The 21791-nt window shown below is 45.7% G+C and overlaps 1 protein-coding gene across 2 annotated transcripts in view; it reads right to left on the bottom strand.

Moving 5' to 3' along the window:
- Positions 1 to 21791, bottom strand: part of LOC144818587 (thiol S-methyltransferase TMT1B-like) — a 154580-nt gene that overhangs the window by 8477 nt on the left and 124312 nt on the right. For both annotated transcript variants that reach the window (XM_078676136.1, XM_078676138.1), the window contains exon 2: positions 17764 to 18434. In XM_078676136.1, the coding sequence (XP_078532262.1) occupies positions 17764 to 18261 (498 nt within the window). In that variant the 5' untranslated portion in view covers positions 18262 to 18434. The remainder of the gene's footprint in view (positions 1 to 17763; positions 18435 to 21791) is intronic.

Here is a 21791-nt window from a genome sequence, read left to right on the forward strand (position 1 = left end):
GGCTAGCAGTCTTGACCCTTGTCTCCCTAGGAGACCAAGAGATGGACCAGGATACCTGTCTGCCCGCTACCACTACAAAATATGGGCAGAAGGTGACCATCAATGGGAGGGAGATAGAGGCTCTGAGAGACACAGGAGCCAGCGTGACATCCGTGAGGTGTCAGTGGGTGTCTGAAGAGCAGGTCATTCCCAATGTACTCCATCCCATTATTGCAGCTGACAACTCAGTGCGCCTCTGCAAAGTAGCGCAGGTCCCTTTTGGGTGGGGGGGTCTCGGGTCTCTTGAAGGTTGTTGTACGACCATCCATGCCTGTAGACTGTCAGCTAGGTAATGAACTGGAGAGTTCCCTGTGGAAGGAAGTGGAACACCAGGCTCATTTGGATATGTTGGGTCTGCCTGAGTAGGTCTGTGTGACCACTTGGTCTATGGCAGCCAGTAGGGGTGATTCAGTAGACCTGGAGCCTGAAACAGTGGCCCAGGAACCTGCCAGGAGAGGAGGCCGGGGGCGTGGGAAACCAGCCCCGCAGTTACCACGGTCCAGGAAGGAGCAGAACCTGAGGGGGATGACCTGGAACCTACAGGGGAACAGGTGGCCGAACTGGGAGACCTACCTGAGCTGACCCATTGGCAGCAAGAATAGGTCCCTCCAGGGAGGAGTTCTGCAAGGCGCAGAAGGAATGCCCTTCTCTCATTGGTGTGCAGCAACAGGCTGCAGGCCAGGCAGCAGGTGGAGCGTCCAAGGATCTTCTCCTTTACCGGGAAAATGAATTGCTTTATAGTGAGCCTAAGTTCGCTGAGCCCGGTGCAGCCCATGTGCTGGTGGTACCCGAGCGCTTCAGGACCTTCCTAATGGGTCTAGGTAATGACATGCCTTTTGCACGACATCTGGGGCAAGACAAGACCTTCCAAAGGCTTGTCACCCACTTCTACTTGCCCCAGATGAAGCAGCACGTCGGTACCTTTTGTAGATCTTGCCAGACATGTCAGGTCAGTGTCAAGAGCGGGGGGAAGTGCAAGGCACCCCTCCAACCCTTTCCTGTGGTGAGCACCACTTTCGAGCGGGTGGGCATCGACATTGTGGAGCCACTGGACCCCAAGACAGCCTTAGGCAACAGGTTCATCCTGGTCTTGGTAGACCATGCAACCCGGTACCCGGAAGCAGTCCCTCTCAGGACAATCACAGCACCCGTGGTGGGCCGTGCATTTATGGGGATCTTTTCCCGTGTGGGGTTCCCCAGAGAGGTGTTCTCCAACCGGGGTACCAACTTCATCTCTAGGTACATGAAGTCTCTGTGGGAGGTGTGTGGGGTAACTTATAAGTTCACCACTCCTTACCACCCTCAAGGAAATGGGTTGGTTGAAAGGTTCAACCGCACCCTGAAAGGTATGATTATGGGCCTTGCGGAGCCCATGAGACGGAAGTTGGGCATCTTTCTACCGTGCCTGTTATTTGCTTACAGGGAGGTGCCTCAGAAGTCCTTAGGGTTCAGTCCCTTTGAACTACTGTATGGCCACCTTGTTAGAGGACCTCTCACACTGGTGAAGGAGGGATGGGAGAAATCCAGTGGGAAAACCCCCCTGGATGTGTTCAGCTATGTGCTGGCCTTCCTCAACCAGACACAACGCTTCAGGAAGCTCACTCAGGAGAACCTAGAAGCTAGCCAGAAAGAAATGAAAAGATGGTACGACTAGAATACCACTCTGGTCGAATTTCAACCTGGGCAGAAAGTGTGGGTGATGGCACCAGTGGAGCCTTGCACGCTCCAAGACAAGTGGACTGGGCCCTACGAGGTGGTGGAGCGCAAGAGCAAAGTAACCTACCTGGTTAACTTGAAGACTCCCACGCAGCCCCTGAGAGTCTTGCATGTGAACCGCCTCAAACCCCACTTTGAGAGGTCTGAAGTGACAATGCTCATGGCTATAGATGCTGGAAGGAAAGAGGATAGTGATCTTCTCCCTGACCTCCTGGCAGCCAAAGAGCAAGATGGGTCAGAGGGTGGTGTGGTCCTCTCGCCCACCCTGACCCAAGAACAGCAGAGGGACTGTCGCCAGGTATTGGGTCAATTTGCCTCCTTGTTCTCCCTGACCCCAGGTGTCACCAATTGGTACGTCCATGATGTGGACACTGGAGATAGTCTGCCTGTGAAACAGAAATTTTACAGGGTAGCTGACAAGGTCAGGGCCAGCTTCAAGGAAGAGGTTTCCAAGATGTTGGCGCTAGGGGTAATTGAGCACTCCAGCAGCCCCTGGGCTAGCCCAGTGGTCCTAGTGCCAAAAGCTGCTGCGCCCGGTGTCACTACAGAACTCCGATTTTGTGTGGACTACCGTGGGCTCAATGCGGTCACCAAGACTGACGCACGCCCCATCCCCAGAGCTGATGAGCTCGTGGATCGGTTGGGAGCTGCCCAGTACCTCAGTACGTTTGATTTAACTTCTGGGTACTGGCAGATTGCCTTAACTGAGGGGGCCAAAGAGAGGTCTGCATTCTCAACACCAGAGGGGCACTTCCAGTTCCGAGTCATGCCCTTTGGGTTGAAAATGCCCCTGCCACATTCCAGAAACTGGTTAACCAGGTACTGACCGGGCTGGAGGAATTCAGCGCCGCATGACATTGCTGTGCTCAGCTCCACTTGGGAAAAACACTTGCAACACCTCTGTGAAGTGTTGAAGGCTCTGCAAAGAGCAGGCCTCACTATCAAGGCCAGCAAGCGATAGGGCAGGGATCTGTGGTGTATTTGGTACACCAGGTGGGTGGCGTCCCTACAGGCGAAGATTGCAGGTCAAGGTCGCGCTTAAACACTTGTGTGGTCTGCCTATCGAAAAAGGCCCGGAATAAGGAGAAGGGACAAACAATTTGTCCCCGTTCCTGAAACCACGTGAGATCGGAGGGCAAGAGCTGCGCATCTAACTTTATTTACAACAAACTGTGGGAATATGTGGCCGGACTGCTTGGGGGATTAAGGGGGCACGGGGCAGCAGGCTGCAAACCAACACCCTGCACTATTACCCTTCCCATACCGCTGTAAGGGGTCGGACGGCACAGAAAGAAATACTTACTTATTTTGCCGACGGCAGGCGCCGCAAAGACTAGCAAAGCTGCCGCCCGTCATTGTGTCGAACTGAGGCCAATCTGCAATGTGCGTGGTGCTGTTGGCCATCAAAGGGGTGGTGCCTTTGCAGGAAATTTGCAGACAACGGGATCACCCACACCCAGAGTAGACTCTGAGGCAGGTCAGGCAGGGCACTGCTGATTGATTTGTAAAGGTCTGGCCTCCCTGTGTTTCAATTCTGCTAAACGCTCAATACAGTTAATGATTATTTCAGGTCCGACTGTCATTGTCGAGTTATTATCTGGAAAATAAAATCCTTTTACTTAGCTCAGTCACTCAGCATCGAGTGAGTCATACGCCCTTTAACACTTGGTTAGCACAGTCTAATATGTGACACTTACTTAGTTGCGAGGCAAGCCATTCTGTCTACGGGGCCGTAGACTCCTTGCCTCTCCAAAGTCTCACTGCATTCCCTCGGCAAACATGCACGGAGCGCTGCCCCCGCCCAGGCATGATCTGACGGCCATATGCTCAGTAGGCGCAGCAGCAGCTGCTCTACAGTAGGCTCCAGAGGCTGCCTCGGTCCCGTGGGGTTGGGTCCGGCGGTCGCTGGGTGTCATCATTGCTTTGAATTTCCGCGCACCAGCACTGCCATGTTTTGCCACAGCCTTAGACTCACTGAGAGAGGGCAGGGACCCACGCCGCGTGGGTCCGATGAAACAGCACAAGAACTCCTCGAGTCCCCGGCCCCGCTGCTTCTGACCGGGACATCACTCCACTTACTTTCTGTTAGGGCGTGAGGTCACATCACCCCACGGCGCCAGACCAAGTCAGCCTGTAAGATTATAACATTGTAGCAGAGCACAATGATTTTTAACCGTTTCTGAGCCTGCTGGCAGCCGAAAGTGAATTCTGCTGCGGGGGCGCAAGGCACAGAGTCAGAGGTGCCAGCTCGCGCGCTAGCACCAAGCTGGCATAGCCAGCCAGTTTCAGCGCTGTCTGGCAAGTGCAAGTTAGTGCCGAAATGCGCGACAATGCATTTCAGTGCGGTGTTGCGGGAACGTCACGCCTGATGTGTGACACTTGGCAGGCCTGGTGGTTTCCCGGAAAAGCTTTTTGTAATTCGGTTTGGCACAGACAGGCACGCTTTATTCTGTTTACATGTCGAGGAAGTGCAATTAAGGCCTGCCTCAGTTTTTTTACTTGTTTTCCATGGAGTGGAGGAATCCAGCTTAAGCATGGCAAAGAAGTAAATTGCTTTTGCTGAAAGAGGAAATTTGGCAGCTGACTTAGTTTTCAGGGATTTGAGAGGGAAGAGCAACAAGATGGATATGAAGAAGTTAAGATGTTTAGGGGCCACTGAATGTTTTTCAACAGAGGACATACTTTTTGAAATTCTGTAGTAAGTGATGTTGGCTGATGCAAGGAAGGTCGAGCAGGAGCTATGATGTCTAGACGTCTCGTCAGGGCACAAGCAGGATGTGCATATGAGGGGAGAGAAATTAAATTTTATGGTCAAGAAAAGTAAAAAACAAGTTACTTACCTGTACACTGTGTTTCTCCAGTATTGATATCTTTTATAGATTCACATGCTTGAATCTTCCCCGTCGTTATGGTGAGAGTCCCATGGTAACAGTAAAATAGAAGTACAAAGCTAAAAAGGACAATCTCCCTTGAGAATTAACTGTATTTAGTAACCAGTTAACCTCATTAAAGAACATCCAAACTCCAGCCAATCACATCGCAGACCAGAGTATCCCTCGCCTGCACAGATTTCGAGCACAAGTGTAGCTAGTCAAATAAAACAGGTATGGAAGGGTGCACTTGTAAGGGGAGGATGGAGGGCCACATGTGAATCTATAAAAGATATCAATACTGGAGAACCGCAGTGTACAGGTAAGTAACTTGTTTTTTCTCCAGTATTGTATCTTTTATAGAGTCACATGCTCGAATCAGACTAGTAAGCAGTACATAATAACAATCGGAGGTGGAAAAGACAGGTGATCCCTCCCACCATGTGACATAATGCCATTACCTGAAGTAAACTAAGCAACTTAACTTCCACAGTTATAAAATAAACATATATCTATATACAGGAGATCGTTATGGAATAACGTCCCACGGAGTCAGCACCTGCTTTGCATGTTTGAAAACAGGACTGGTACAATATCTATCTATCTATATATCTATATATATATCTATATATCCATATATCCATATATCCATATATATATATATATATATATATATATATATATATATATATATATATATATATATATATATATATATATATACTACGAGGCTCACCTTCAACGAAACGAAAAAGATGAGGAAGACCCTGGTTTAGTGCAAGTTTTTTAAATATTTATTTTCGTGCTTGCCATATCGTCACAACGCGTTTCGGCAGATCCCTGCCTTGATCACATGACAACAGTGTTGTGAGATACACCTCAATTTAAAGTGGTAGTGCATTAATAGGCATAAAAGAAATACTATCTACATATTTCTGTGTTTCATTTCTGTAAAATACACAATTTATAAATATTAGCATTTCTTTTTTTTTTTTTGAAAACCTTTATTCGAAAAAAACAAGAAGATACAGGCGCAGGCCCACAACCAACATGGCCGGCCGCAAAACAGTAAGCCAAAAAATCAGGAGAGATGCATATCAATCGGTAAACAGGATATGTGAGAGTACACCCAACAAGGGCGCGGGCATCGTAACAAAGGATAAGAGGTTTTCATTTTTAAATGTTCAAAGGAGAGTAGGGGCTGTCACAACAAGGAAATAGCACCACACACAAAATTCCAAAAGACACGGGGGACATACCCCAATGGCGAACTGAGGCGGGCAAAGACTATAGCGACTTAATAGGCAAGACAACCGAATCAATAATATCGAGGAACAGGTCATGACAGACTCAACAACTCGTCCAGGTACCATCCCAAAAGTCCCACCCCAGAAAAGAAAAAGACAGGGGCATAAGAAGACGCCCGAGAAAAAGAAGGTGCAAAGCCAAGGGACAGCCAACCCTACAAAGAGGAAAGAACCCTCCCAAAGTTAGAAAAGAGCGAAAGAGACCATAGAACAAAATAAACTAAAATAACAAACCCCCCCCACACCCGCCACCCTGCACCCCTGCAATGGCTACGGCCTAACCCATAAACAGCGTGCCTGTCGCCCCGGAACTGCCCCAAAGAAGGGAAAGATATAACAAGTACAAGAAGTGGAGGAGGAGAGGATGAAACAAGAAGGAGATAAGGATCAACGGAAAAAGAAGACAACAACAAATATGTACCCGGCCGCCCGCTCCCGGCCCCACCACAACAGGATAACAACGGTCGATGCAATCAATGTCCCGCTCACTTAGCACAATCCCAGCAGTGGAAGGAATAGCGTCCCAAAAAAAGTTGTTTCAACCTTGCCCCCTGCGATCATATAAGTCGACGGAGTCCAACCGTCCGGCCAGTGCCGCGGATGAAAGGGGCACATGAAACGGCCAACACAGGATAGGAGGTCGCCCACGAAAGTCCACGCAAAGCACAGTCACAGTTCCAGGAGTGATACAAACATAGACAGGGCAGTGCGGTTGCATGTCGGAAGCAGCAGGCAGGAGCGACAACAGCAGTCTCCGGAAAGGATGAAAAGTCACACCACCAGCACATAAAGGAGATGACGAACATGGCGCCCCGAGATGATACATCAGCCAGTTTATGAAACCACGAACTCCAGCGAACTCCCCGACCGTCGTGGTCGACATTTCAGCCAAATCAGAACCATCCGCCAACCGCACTATAGGCACCTCGGCATGGAAGGCAACAGGAGCAGGCTCAGGGTGTGGCGCAGTGTACAGCACTGGGGAACAAGCACCGCCCGTAGTAGAAATAGCATCGAGCTGGCGCCCCAGATCTCGGGCATGAACACAAAGAGCAATTCTCACAGCCTCCAAAGCACACAGGACAGCACGGGTCCCAAGCGGCATCCCAGAAAGGGAGGGCAGCGCAATGTCTTCCACACCAGGCTCACAGAATAACAGCCGCCCGGGGAGCCAATCGCCATCATCACTCACAGCACACAGACCCCTATGCCGACCCTCCACTTGTGACCCTCGGGTCAGAGACGGGGGGGAGACTGTGGACATCGCAGTGCAGGCTTCCACGTTATCAGCCAACATCCGGATCCCAATCGAGTGCCAAGGATTCACCGTCGGTCGCCGAGGCGCAGTGTAAAAATGGCGTCCGTCACCGGCCGGGAGAACAAAGAAACCGCGCCGACCACTTCCAAGCCGGGCGATAGTGCAGGGTGGTTACAGCAGATACAATGTATCCGGGCGCTCACAATGTCAGAGCGGGATGCGGTGCTGCATCGACCAACACAACTCAGGCAGCCTCTCACCAATTGAGCGGCTCCTCCTCCTCCGTGATGACCGCCGCTGCCGTGGTCGCATCCAGCCAGCTCCGCAAACAAAGCCCCGGTCTCACTGCCATGTAGGGCCGGGAGAGGAGCAGAGGTGCTTCACCGCCAATACAGCACAGAAATCGCCGGGAGACACACCGGCGGAATCAGGATAGGTTCCGCATGTCAGTCGCTGGGTAAAGGAGCAGGATCAGGGACAGGATGATAGTGAAGAGCGCTGGGATCGGCGGAGCCGAGAAACTAGGCGGCCATCTCGATCCCAGGCTAGGCTCCTCCTCCCCAATATTAGCATTTCTTAATTAGAAAATAGAATTTAAAATGCAGAATGCAAAATTGTATCCTAAGGTTAGGTGGTTTTAAAGTGACATTTGTGCTTAAATGCAATGGCTTTTGGCTTTTATAAATCGTACAGCCAAGTTTCTTATAATACATCACTATAATCCAATTTTTCAAATTCATCAAATTGCCGCTGTCAGTATCAAACATATAATTTTAAATCCAATTTGATATCTAAACCATCCTAATATATCCTTAATCTAAACGCCTAAACAATATACACTGTGCATCCCTAGAACCGATATTCTGACTGAAAATTCTTCATGTTATCTATATATATATATATATCTATATATATATACGATTTGGCAAAGATATGGCAAATAATAATAACCATAATAGTAAGTAATAAACATAATAATGATAATAAGCATTCTTAACAAACCTCAGTAACTGAGGCCTGCCTTAACCGAACAGACGATGAAGAGCCGCTTGGCCAACCGCAGCATCATCTTTTGTAAAGTATCCAGGCACTAGAGCCTTGTAAAAGTATCGCCTCTTGTCTATGTCGCTGCCCTGCAAATGTCTGGCAGGGACACAACGGCAAAAAGGGCCGAGGACGTTGCCATCTTCCTCGTGGAAGGCGCAGTCACTTTGGAAGCAAGAGGGCGACCCGCCCTTTCGTGGCAGAAGGTTATAGTAGAAGAAACCCATCGAGCAATCGAAGCTCTAGTCAAAGCATAACCCTTCCTGGAGGCAGAGAGGGCGATGAGCATTTGCGTAGATTTGCAGAAAGATTTAGTCCTTCGAAGGTAAAACTTTAAATATCGTTTGATGTCCAAAGAATTCAGAGCTCTCTCTGCTGGTGTAGACGGAGCAGGAAAGAATGAAGGCTGGATCACATGTTCATTCAGATGGAAAGTGGTAGGTACTTTGGGTATGAACGAGGGATTAGTGCATAGCACCACTCTATCCTGCTGGAATTGAATGATAAGAGTAACACCAAACAAAAGGTTCAGGTACACAATTTCAAAAACAAACTACAAATTAAAACTACAAAATTTTCATTCAAATAAACAAAGAGGAGAAGAAAACAGAAAGAAAGGAAGAAGCCTATATTTCAAACCCAATTTAGAAAAGTATTAGTAATTTATTAAACATATCATTTTCAAATAAAAACACATTACAAATCCAATAAACCGCTCATTAACAAGTGTGTTGGCAAAACTAAGGCAACAAATTCATATCGCCAAACACGTGGCTAATATACCGACATTGCATCTATAGAAAGAACAACAAAAACAAATATAGTGTGTCTTTCACAGTGTGTGGCCACAGAATGCGTCGACGGCGTTTCGACCGCTGGATGACTATGCGGTCATCATCAGGACAGACAATGGTTTGAGCGTTTTCAGTAGCAGTATTAAAAGCAGGCCATTCAAATTTTGAACGGTAGATGCAGTGAGTTAAAATTTCTCATAGGTCCTCATAACAAAAATTAAGGAAAGATAAATCAACTCGTGTGGGACTATATCTTCATTATGGCAGGAAATCCAAATAGAGCCTTAAGTTGTAGCCCAGCGTTAAGTTGTAGCCCAGCGTTTGCCCAATCAATCGGCAGAAGTTCGCAGGTCAGACAGGATACTTTCCAGTGCTGTTACACACAGCAAGCTTGCTATGAGAACCTATGAGAAATTTTTACTTACTGCATCTACCGTTCAACATTTGAATGGTCTGCTTTTAATACTGCTACTGAAAACGCTCAAACCATTGTCCGCCGTCGACGCATTCTGTGGCCACACACTGTGAAAGACACACTATTTGTTTTTGTTGTTCTTTCTATAGATGCAATGTCTGTATATTAGCCACGTGTTTGGCGATATGAATTTGTTGCCTTAGTTTTGCCAACACACTTGTTAATGAGCGGTTTATTGGATTTGTAATGTGTTTTTATTTGAAAATTATATGTTTAATACATTTCTAATACTTTTCTAAATTGGGTTTGAAATATAGGCTTCTTCCTTTCTTTCTGTTTTCTTCTCCTCTTTGTTTATTTGAATGAAAATTTTGTAGTTTTAATTTGTAGTTTGTTTTTGAAATTGTGTACCTGAACCTTTTGTTTGGTGTTACTATAATTTGTCCCTGGTTCAGGGGTATTGGACAGCCTCTGTCGTTGTTAAGGAATTGAAGATAAGGTTCTGTTGCTGTGAAGGCTTGAATTTCACGAATGCGTCTAGCCGACGTGATGGCTGAGATAAAATCCACCTTCGAAGATAGACATTTTATGTCACACTTGTGAATCGGCTCGAATGACGGTTTCATGAGATGAGACAGCACAATGTTCAATTTCCAGAGCACCGGAGCAAGCCGAACCGGTGGGTAGGCTCGGAAAAGGCCTTTCATGAATTCCTTCACCGCCCTGAAGGACCATAGGGACGACTGGTTTGAACGTCTCCTGTACCTTGAAATTGCGGCCAAAAGGACTTTTACTGAGAGATATGGCTAAACCTCCTCTGGAGATGAAGAGAGTGGATGGCATGAGAGATTTGTACACCAGGAGCAGAATCTTTTCTATTTGGCTGAGTAACACTTGACTGTGGAAGAGGAACAGGCCTTGTTAAGAATGGAACGGCACTCCTCAGAAATATCTATGTCCTCAAACTCAGTGTAGTGAGGAGCCAGGCCGACAAGTGAAGAGATTGAATTTGCGGAAGGATCACCTGGCCTTGGTCCATAGAAAGTAGACGTTCTGAAGGATGAAGACGAACTGGAGAGACTTCTGATAGGTGAAACAGCTCTGTGAACCAGGATTGCCTTGCCCACACAGGGGCAATGAGAACGATGGGGCAAGGTTCTCGTTTCATTTTTTGCAGGTCCTTGGGTATCAGTTGGAACGCATTTTTTGTTGAGTAATGAAGCGAACAGATCCAGGGTAGGCGATCCCCAACACTGAAAAATTATTTTGTGTTGAACGGCGTCCAATTCCCATTCGTGACACTGCTTGGAATCTCTGCTGAGCAAATCGGCCCATACGTTGAGCACCCCTGGAACGGGTTGGACCTGTATTGAGATATTCTGGTGAATCAACCAATTCCAAATTTGTTGCGCCAGACTTAAGAGCCGGCAATCTCGTCCCTCCTTGTTTCTGTAGGTAAAACATTGTGGTTGTGTATTCCGTGCGGACAAGGATTGAATAACCTTTTATCTTTGGAAGGAAGGAACGTAACCCTAGAAATACTGCCTTCAGCTCCAACAGGTTGATGTGGGAAAGACATTCCTGATCCAACCACTTCCCCTGAACCTCCTTGAGGTGAGCACCCCATCCCTCCATGGAGGCATCAGTTGTCATGACCACCAGAGGCTCTGGTGGAAGGACGGAAAAGCCTTGTGAACGATTGCTTTTGACTTTCCATCAGGACATCACCCTGATCATCTGAGGTGTAACTGAAATAATGTCCTTGAAGGAGCCTCAGGCTTGAACCCATTGGATGTTGACCTGCTCCTGGAGAGGCCTCATCCGCAACAGACAGTGAGGAATCAGAAAAATGCAAGACAACATCATCCCCAACATCAATTTGTAAATCCTCACACACACACAAACGTTTTTGAAGAAAGGACTGAGCAATCTTTTGAAGATGAGAAATTATTTTTTCTGTGTCTAATCTTGCTCCCAGAAACACCAGAGACCTGGAAGGAAGAAGTGAAGACTTCTTTTCATTGAGTTTGAGACCCAGAGAGTAAAAAAGGCGAAGGCAGGCATTCGTGGACCTTTTTGCACCCTGAAATGTCGGAGCCTTGATTAACCAATCGTCCAGGTAGGGACCTGGTGACCGAAATGCCGGAGAAAGGCTGCTACTGGCGCTAAGAATTTGGTGAATACCCTGGAAGCAGACTTTAGCCCAAAGGGCAGCATCTTGAACTGGTAGTGGCACCCTGCCACTTGGAACCTGAGATAAAGATGGTGCTTTGGATGAATAGGAATGTGAAAGTATGCATCCAGAAGATCCAGAGAGATCATGTAATCCACTGAATCGAAGAGAAGGAGAACCTCCTGGAGCAACAGCATCCAAAACGGTTGGCTTTTGATGAAATTGTTTAACAACCTGAGATCCATGATCTGCCTCCATTTTCCAGTTCTTTTCTTTATGAGAAAAAAGTTGGAGTAGAATCCCAAGTTGCGCTGACTGCGCAGCACTATCTTGATTGCCTGCTTGATGAGAAGTAGTTTTATTTCCCTTTTGAGAAGCGCCCTTTGGCGGTGAGCAGTCTTTCTTGGGGGGTAATCTGGAGGTTGTTGAAGAAATTCTAGGGTGTGACCCTGATTGAAAACGTCTAACACCCATCTGTCAGATGAAAAGGAGTTCCATTGCAGAAAGAATTTGGAGCAGTCTTGAACCGAATGAAGTGGGACTGGGGTGGCAGTTGCCTGATGAGTCTCATTGTCTCCTGCTTGTGTCATTGGATTTACCTCCCGAAGCGAACTTGTTGAAATTGGAGCTCTGTAGTATGTTGATGCAGGCGTCTGCCCAAAGGACTTAGCGGAGTACTGAGTACGGAAACCCTGTTGGTAATAAGGTTGAAAAGGCTGTTGAGACCAGGTCTAAGCTGTAAACTACTGGCCTCTTCCTCTTCCTCTTCCCTGAAAGGAAGAGAACCTTCTCTGTTGTAAATTGGCTAAGGATTTCTCCATATCCTTGTCGGATTTGATAGCCTGGAGTGCCTCATCAACATCCTTACCAAACAGATACTCTCCATCAGATGGCATGTCCAGCACCTTTGCCTGGATTTCTGTGTGAAAAGTTGTAGCTTTCAGCCAACCCTGCCTGCGCAACACTGCAGCAACCGCCATTTGCCTACAGGCTGTGGAGGCAATGTCCATAGCCACATCAATGGCTTCCGATGAAGCTCTCTCACCCTCAGAAAGAATTTCCTTTGCCTCATTTTTCTTATCTTCCAGCAGGAATTCCAAAAAAGGCGTGATGTCTGACCACATCTGCCTATCGTACCGTCCAAGAATAGCCATTACATTGGAGGCTCTGATAGCTGTAGCAGCCAGTACAGAGAATCTCTTCCCAATATTGTCCAACCTACGCCCCTCTTTGTCTGGCGAGGTGGTACATGGAGAAGCAGGGTTTTTTATCTTCTCTGAGCAGCCTGCATTATTACAGAATCAGGCTTCGGATTGACTATGAGACATGTCGGAGAGGCTTTTGGCGCCCGGTACTTCTTATCCAGCTTTGGAATGACTGCTGGCACAGACGCTGGATTTTTCCTGAAACCTTCCTGGCACAAGAAGTCGATAGTAGGGTTTGCCCTAACTGAATGTTGAGTGGAAGCCTTAAAATCGTATAAGAAGAATTCCGTTTGCTTGATGGGCATAGGAAGGTCGAAGCGTTTTGAAGCTCTCTCAAGCAGATTGTGGAAGCCGCTGATGTCTGCAGGTGTAGAGTCAGCCACTGGCAGCGTGGGAGAAGGCGGCATATGAGTTACGTAATCCATTCACTTGTCTGGGACATCAGAGTCCACATGTATCTCCCTCTTCCAGTTGATGGTCTCCACTGTGTGATGCTCTAGTTGAGATCTGCAGAGGAGGTAGGGTCTTCTGTTTTGGTGGAGCCAGTGGGGTTTCCTGAACTGGAGTCATGGGAGGCTCTTCCTGGCGAGAAACTGGTTTTTGGGCCACATTGGCTTCAGGGAATCGCTTGTAGTAGTTATCTAGCATGAAACGTAAGTCTGTGACAAGTGACATTGGCACATTAATGGAGGGTTCTTGATGATCTTCCTCCTCCTGTTCTTAATATGGGTAGTGCTCCTGGAAGGTATCCAGGCGTTGCGCAACCGAGCGTCTCTATGAAAAGGAATAGTCACCCTCAAAGTAAGTCAAAGGATTATCTGTCTGATCCTCTTCCTCAGATTCCTGGCACTTCACTCTTAGTTGAGAGGGGGTGTAGGCAGTGCCAAACGGACCTTCATCCTCCAATTCCTGAAAATCCAGGAGGCGAGAAGGAGGCAGAGGAGATATTTTTGAAAAATCTTGGAATAGAGATTTTGAGCCTAGTATGTCCATTTTCCTCGTTGATTGGATCATTGCCGGAATTGTCGCCAGGGACTGTGACGACGGCGTGGAAGTATCTGTTGACGGGGTGGAGAAGCTCAGCGACGGCGTAGCACACAATTGGACCGTCAACGGTGAAGCTCTCGTCGATGACGAACACCTCACCGAAGCCGCCGACATCACTACTCCCGTCTTCGTCGACGAGACAGCTGTCGTCGTCTTCACCATTGATGTCCTCAATGTTGCTGACGAAACCGCCGACGGAGTCTTCCTTTCAACAGTCATAGGCAGAAAATGCCTCGTTGACGGGTCCGACGATGGGAAGATTTTTTGTGAGGGAGTAGGTGGTGGGGAAGGAGGAGCAGAGCCAGATCTTTTTTAGGTCAGAGAAGAGCCAGGTTGCTCTTTTTAACCTCTCTTTTCCACTGAAGACTCCTTCCTCAGAGATCTTTGTTTTTTCGGAACTCTGACCAGAAGAATGATCTTCTTTCCTTTTCACTGAGGAGAAATTAGGTCTCCCCTCACTCTCGGAGTCAGAATCCTACATATATCTTTTCTTCTGAAGCCAAATAAGAAGCCTTCCCTCACGGTCTTTGAGAGTTTTTTAAGAAAAAGTCCGGCAGTGCTTACAGTCTTTAGGCTTGGGCTCTGGATAAAGGCAATATAAGCACTCCTTATGCAGATCCTCTGGGAAATGCCTGGACTTTCCACAAGTCTTGCAGGGCCTGAACAGCCCTTTTTTTAGACTCTGGCATTCAGTAGAAAATACAGAAAATAAGCAGTATACTCACTTTCTAGCAGCACCTCAGTTGAAGACAAGGTTGAGGAAAGAGAACTGCCAGTTGAAAGATGAAGAGTTCAAAGTAGAAACACTGTGACTAAGCAGAGCTCAGGAAGACTCCCTAACACACGACGTGCAGTAAGAAATCAGAGGTATGGTGGCTCTGCAGGGGATGGATACTCAGGGGTCTGCAATGTGATTGGCGGGAGTTTGGATGTTCTTTAACGAGGTTAACTGGTTACTAAATACTGTTGATTCTCAAGGGAGATTGTCCTTTTAGCTTTATACTGCTGTTTTACTGTTACAGTGGGACTCCCACCATGAAGACGGGGAAGATTCAAGAATGTGAATCTATAAAAGACACATTACTGGAGAATAAAGACCATTGAGCATAGGCTGAAGTTTGTCCAAAATCCATGGAGTGAGTGGGTCCGATTCAAAATCTTTCATGAAAGGTATTATACTAATGTCAAAGGGAAGCCAGGTGTTTTACATTTTTTTATGGAACAAATCAAACAGGGAATTGCACAACTCAGCAAAAGACTCAATTAACTTTGTAGTAAATGCTGTTTAGTGAGATTATTTTCTCTCAAAAAATGATTACGCGCCGATTAAATTTGAGGAGCAAGGTAGTATGTACCCGCAGTTTTTGTTAAGTTTTTTTAAGTCCCTTATGGCCAGGTGATTGGTGGCTTTAGCAGAGAGGCTGTCGTCTTGGCACCATATTTTTGAAGACATTTTTCTGATGTTTTGCCAAATCTTCAGAAACCTATAAGAAGGACGTTGTGATCCTTGAAGGACAGGCACATTTCAGAAATAGTAGGAGCTGATTCCATACACATGTTAATTACATACTTATGCACTTATATCATCGACAAAAATGGCTTGGACTGTGATGTTGTAAAGGCACTACAGAATGCAGAAGTAACTTTATTTCAGTTTCCGAAGCAGTCAGAACTGTGATGAGTGATAGCTACCCAGGTTCATCGGACTAGGCAATGTGAGAATCAATGGGAGACCAGGGTGGTCAGTCCATGCTTAAGACAAGCACAGCACATGAAAGAGTGTTATATGAACTGAAAATAGCTTGATAAGTGGGGTATAAACTTCCACATCTTACTCAAAGTTTTGTGCACAAAGGCGACGGGCCACAGGTGAACACAGCACATTTGCTGGAGATTCTTTTTTTCAGTTTTTAGGTCGAGCCTGGGCAGCGAGACATGCTGTTTTTGAGTATGGACTTGAAGCCCTGCCCACTCTTCGCCCATATTTGTCATTGGCTTGTGTCATTGTCCTTCATAAAAGCTGGCTTCTAATGCGTTAATAGGCTTGTTAGTCCCTCCTTAGTACTGCGTTGTCTTAATTTGTAACCTCCTATGAGGACTGGCTCTTTTACTTCTGGTGTTACAAGGTATGTCTTATTTAGTCTGTAAGCACTATTTTCTTAAACGAGTTTCTCCTACTGCATGCACATGCTTTCCTGCAACATTCAGCACACCTTGCGCGCTTTCACTTTCCAAGCAGCCAGGACAATGGGGGCTGCTACTTGAGATGATATAGGTCTTGTTTGAGCTATTGAAAATGACAATGCCTTTTATGTATGTGTTAATTCTCAATACAGATAAATAAAAGGTATTGTCATTTACAATGCCAACTGCTTAAACTCATGCAAATGCGAGACCTATTGCATTGCAGATGCTTGTTTGTTCCCCCCCCCCCCTCCCCACCATGATGCTGAAAAGCATCCTCAATTTTGCTTTATGTACCTCCTCCCAGGTGGAGATTATTCAATGTGATGATGATAATCGATCTAAGTAGCATGTAAACTTATCTACATACTAGAAGAGAGCTCAAACGTTCACTGCAAAGCCAGCATTTCACCTTTATGAAGTTGATGGAATGTTCATAGTTGAATTAGAAAATAATTAATATCCATAATTAACCCCAAGAGACAATTTAGTTTGAGGTGCGTATGCTGTATACATGGCCAATATTCAGGACACAAATCCTAAAAAAAGAAGTGGGGGGACTAACCTAGTTAGGCAGTATGCAAGTGACATCACAGCATGTGACATCACGGCAAGTGACATTACGGCACATTACATCACACATGACATCACAAGAATTGACATCAGAGAAAGTGGCATCACAAGCCACGACTTTACAGGAAGTGGCATCACAAGAAGTGACATCATATATGATTAGCAGGTCTATCATATGTATGTTTGAGTGCATTGCGAGGCTAATAGCACTTTGAGCTACGTTAGATATGTGACTTCGACACCTTGCAGTTTCCCAGTTTTATGTACAAATCCTGTACATTCATTTACAAACTTATATCATTTATTGTACATGTAATATGCACATGTTGATGTAAAGTGCTCTGACACCCTGCATTGGGATGAGGAGGGCTATACAAGAAAAAATAGTGGTACTTAAATTATTTCGACGCCTCCTCAGGTGCAGTAAGCTCTATATAAATGCAATTTGCTTTGTGTAAATACTGGGAAAGACGAACACATCTGACATTCTTACAGTGCAAGCATATCTCCTAAAAAGGGACTGAACAAAGTGAAAAGATGCCTATCTTAAGTATCAGTGAAGTGCTAACAAGGTGTTAGCCTTTATTTCCCCTCTGCTTCATTTGCATCAGGTGTGAGGCTCCTGACTGCTCCCAGCCAAGAGACTCGAACAAAAGGAGGCCTGATGACCGCTCAAATTCGGCCTTTGCAATGGGCCTAGCAGGAGTCTTAAATAAGAAAGCCCATTCCCTGCCTGCATGTTGTTGCTTGTTGAAGATGGAAAGCTGACAACCTGCAGACACTGCTAAAAGTGTCCCAGTGTTTGGAAATTACACCGGGGCGAGTTCAGCACATTATTCAGTGGGGCCCAAAATCGTGGCAGGGTGGACGACGTTCACCCTGTGAAAATAGTGGGTGGACGCCGTCGGCGTCCACCCACGTGTACCCCCGACTCGTGCCCTGCCAATTTTATTACCAGAGGTCAGGGCTATAATGGTAATTGTACGTCGTTTTCCCACGTTATTGAATAGGGCTGAAATTCCTTAAAACTGGCCATCTATTTTACCACTTCGTAGTGCCCATGTTAAATGTAACCATTCACTACTCCCAGCTGCACCGCCCTGCAGTGTAAAAGTGCATTGCATTGCCGTGTACTCACAGGCCTGAGGACGCGGATGACTTCTTTTAGGAACGCCTCCACACTCGTCACCGAGCACAGCACCAGGGTACACACCACCACGTCAACAGAGCCACTCGCCACTTGGGTCATATGCTCCCCAGAAGCTACCAGGAAGCGCTCAAAACGCACATGCTCATTTTCTGCAACGCTTTTGCTTAGATACTTCTGAAAATGAGGGTTTGGGTCGACACAGACGACTTTGCAGCCTCGCGGGTAAAACTGGAAGTTTGCACCACTGCCACAGCCAACCTCAAGGACCGTTAGCTCTCCGGAGCTGCCAGCAAACTCCGACAGGTTGCTGAAAAGGTCTTTTTTGTGTTCCCCCATCTTTCGGTTGAAAGTCACGGTTATCTTTTGCATTATGTAAGGGAAAATCTTCTGAAACAGCGGCTTCCACAGTCCCAGGAATGCCAGCACATGAATCGGAAGTACAAGCATCGCCACACAGACTTGCAAAATGCTTACGAGTATCGCCATCGTCACAGATGCAATTATATTTGATATACAGAGGTTTGTCCTTTGATGGTACGTGTAAGACCAGGATCAGCCAACCAGGTCACGTTCTTGACAATACACAAACCCTTGTTTGGTGTAACGGTATCGAGTTAAATAACGACACGTGGCTTCTAAGAGTGTGTGGCAGGCAGGCACTGTAAAGGAAAACAACAGCAATATTATTTATGGAATATGACAAGATGTTCAAAAGACCAATACATTCAGTTAATGAAACCTTTACAATAAGGTCTGGTGTCCTTCGGATGAAGGCAAAGAAGAAACCAACAAAATACTCATGCTGGCCCCGCAGATCTGGCCAACTTTTGACACTGTAGGCATATTGAAGAATGGCTAAGGCTATTCATATCATTACCCACCCAAAGCGTTCTCAGTTTGCATAGGACACAAAATACTCCCCACCCCCAAGCTTTCCAAATCTACGCCAGATCATTCCCAGCTTTTCACAGCCACAACTTTTTATTTTTCATACAACACAAAAATAAACCTAAAACCTACAAGCACGAGTACAGTTTGTCCAAGACATTACGGAACAGCTAGAGAAGGTCAGTGAAAGACAGTGGGCGAGAAAGACAGGAACGGTCATAGACAAAAAGGGCGAGAGGGACAGAAAAACAGGGAGTGACAAACAAATTCAGCAAGATACAGAGAGACGGACATGGGGAGAAAGACATGGAAAGAGAGCAAAAGCCAGGGACAGACATTGAGAGAAAAGAGAAGGGCAAGAGATAGACCGGGATATGGAACAAGAGAAAAACAGGAATCAAAGACAATGAAATACAAAGAGCGAAAGGCAAGTATAGGCATAAGAGGTAAAGAATGATACAGAAAGTAAAGAACAGACAAAAAGGCAATGAGAGACAATGAGACAGAGGTAAGGAGAGAGAGAGAGCAAGACAAAAGGATGAGTATAGACAGATACAGATGGAGACAGGTGGAGAGAGAAATGGTGAGACATTACAAGAGAGAAACAGGAAAAGATTAACTGCAAGAGAAAGAGCGAAACCTAGAAAGAAGGGGAGGAATGATAAAGTAGCGAGAGAGCCAAAGACAGAGAGAGAAAAAAAGACAGAGAAAGAGAGAGAAATGGTCAATGAGACACATTTAGTTAAAAACTTTTTTTTCAAAAATGTCCCAGTTAAAGTGGCTAACTTTCTATTATCACTTCGTTGGACATTTTGCAAGTGTGTTGATGCACTGAGTGCCCGAAAACATCAGAAGACATTCTTTGGGAAAGCCACTGGCATTTTTGGGGTTTAATTCCATACCTTTAAGCCTTTTTAAAAGGTATACTTCTAACAGATATCGATTAGTGAGTCTGATTACTGAGTCTTACTGTATTTATGTTCAATCTCTTAACCGCCTCCTAGAGAAAGGCTTATTTGCTCGCGATTGGCACCTTTGGAGATGCAAATTTACAAAAATGGATAACTCTATCATAGACATGGAATGGCACCAAAAACACCCATGGTAAAACAACATTGTCCACCATAGATACTACCCAGTAACTACCTACAGGCTCAGGACCCAAAGAAAAGATGCATATTCTGCTTCTGTCTTTTTCCTATGATATAAATATACTAGATGGACTTTCAAACGACCCTACAAGAAGTCATAAGAGCTATTAAAACAATTGAAAAGACCCCTCACTAGGTGGTCAATTTACTGTGGTGGGCAGACTCTAGCACTAGACTTCGCATTTAATCCCAGCTCTACCTAAATATGCAAGAATTACCCATGTAGAATAAACACTGGGCACACAGTACAGTGACCTTTCCTTGGGAAGGAAAGTCCCTTGGCCTTTTCATCAGAATGAGCACCACCCTCGTAGGTGTAGAGCGCTTTAATCCTGGCCCCCTCATTTGGCGAAACTGTGTGCTCTGATGCAATCAACTTTTGAACGTGTCCCTTGTTAAAAAAGTCAACATTTTATCATGATTTGGAACTCAAAGAAGTCCACATAAAAATGCACAAAAGATCTACAAAGCGATCTACAAAAACAATTCTCACAATTGATAGTTTGCAGAATAAAATACAAGACAGAATCAGTCAATGTACCGACACAGTCCACTTATGTAAAAAGTCCTTGGACTAATAAAGTGCAAATGCACAACTGTATTAGTGAGAAATACAAAACCTATCCAATCATAAGGAATATAGCAGGAACAATAGTGCAACTCTAGTACAGAACTTCAATATAATTCAGTGCAATCAACTTTGCAAAGTAAGGTAATCACTGTAAATCTACTTAGACTGTGCACATCATAATATACTAAAAGACCATATTCATGAAATACGAGGGCAAATCAGGATCGGCTTGTGCAGGTAAGAGTGGTGAGGCGGTGGTATGGGGTCTCGACAGATGATGATGAGGGAAAATTTCATAAATAATTACTTTTCCCTCGCCGTAGTCTGTCGAGCTTACACCCCCGACATTTACTGCACGGGCTGCCCCTGGGGCAAATTCAATTAATATAGCCATGTCTACAAATATTTAAGAATTGTTAAAAATAGATACATTAATTTGAACAAACTCTTTCCGAGGATGGTTCCAGAAGACATTTCCGGACCTCCAGTCCTGAGGAAATATTATACTTTAGGAACAATGGTCTTAACAGACGTCATCATAGTGAATGCAGGAAAGGACAAACAAATAGCACATGATTTAAATCTTGAACATGGTTCCTGCAGAGGTCACGGAGCCTCTCTTTCCCAGGTTATCCCTTCCATGCTCCCGTAAGCATTCGTAGGGGAAGCAAGTTTAGCTTTAATAGTAAAATGGTTCCAAGCACACCATGGGGTAGGCTTATTAGGACATACTGTTGAGGTTTTTTACATATGCTACTCTCCAGTTATATAATTCCTAATGTGCCAAGAACACAATATTTTCGACTAACTTTGTAGATTGATTTTTAATCATATTTTTTAAAACACGCTATGGGAGGGACTCGCTTCACTTTGACCAGTTCCAAACATATCCAGTGCTTTCACATAATTTTAGAAAACAGTTCTTCCCTCCTTCATTCAGAAAATAAATTCATGTTTTAACGCATGCCCCATGGGAGCCCTGATCACAATTCAACATGCTATTCTCTCACCTTAAGCTTGCTGCCATAACAAACACATTTGTGGAAAGAAACCCGAAGGCAAGCCGGAGTGCTGATGGAGCAACCGCACAATTCAAGTTACATATTTGGCGCCAAATGCACTCTTCCAGCTTCTCAAAGAAGGCCCAGTCCCGCTCATCCATTGAGTCACAGCCATAGCTCAATGAAGGCGGAATTTTGTTCTTATATGCCGCCAGGACATGGGCAGAGTGTTGTTGCCTGCAACATTTATATAACCTGCCAATTGCAGAAGCCTGGGATATTGTCTTACTACGGCACTGACTAAAATGATCGCTATTAGAGTAATTACTAGAAAACTCACTGCCTACATATGGGTACAACTTCACCACCTCTAGCTTGTCTTTGTCTAAAAACCAATGCAAATCT

Source organism: Lissotriton helveticus, chromosome 2_1 (genome assembly GCF_964261635.1).
Source record: "Lissotriton helveticus chromosome 2_1, aLisHel1.1, whole genome shotgun sequence".
NCBI classification, from domain to species: domain Eukaryota; kingdom Metazoa; phylum Chordata; class Amphibia; order Caudata; family Salamandridae; genus Lissotriton; species Lissotriton helveticus.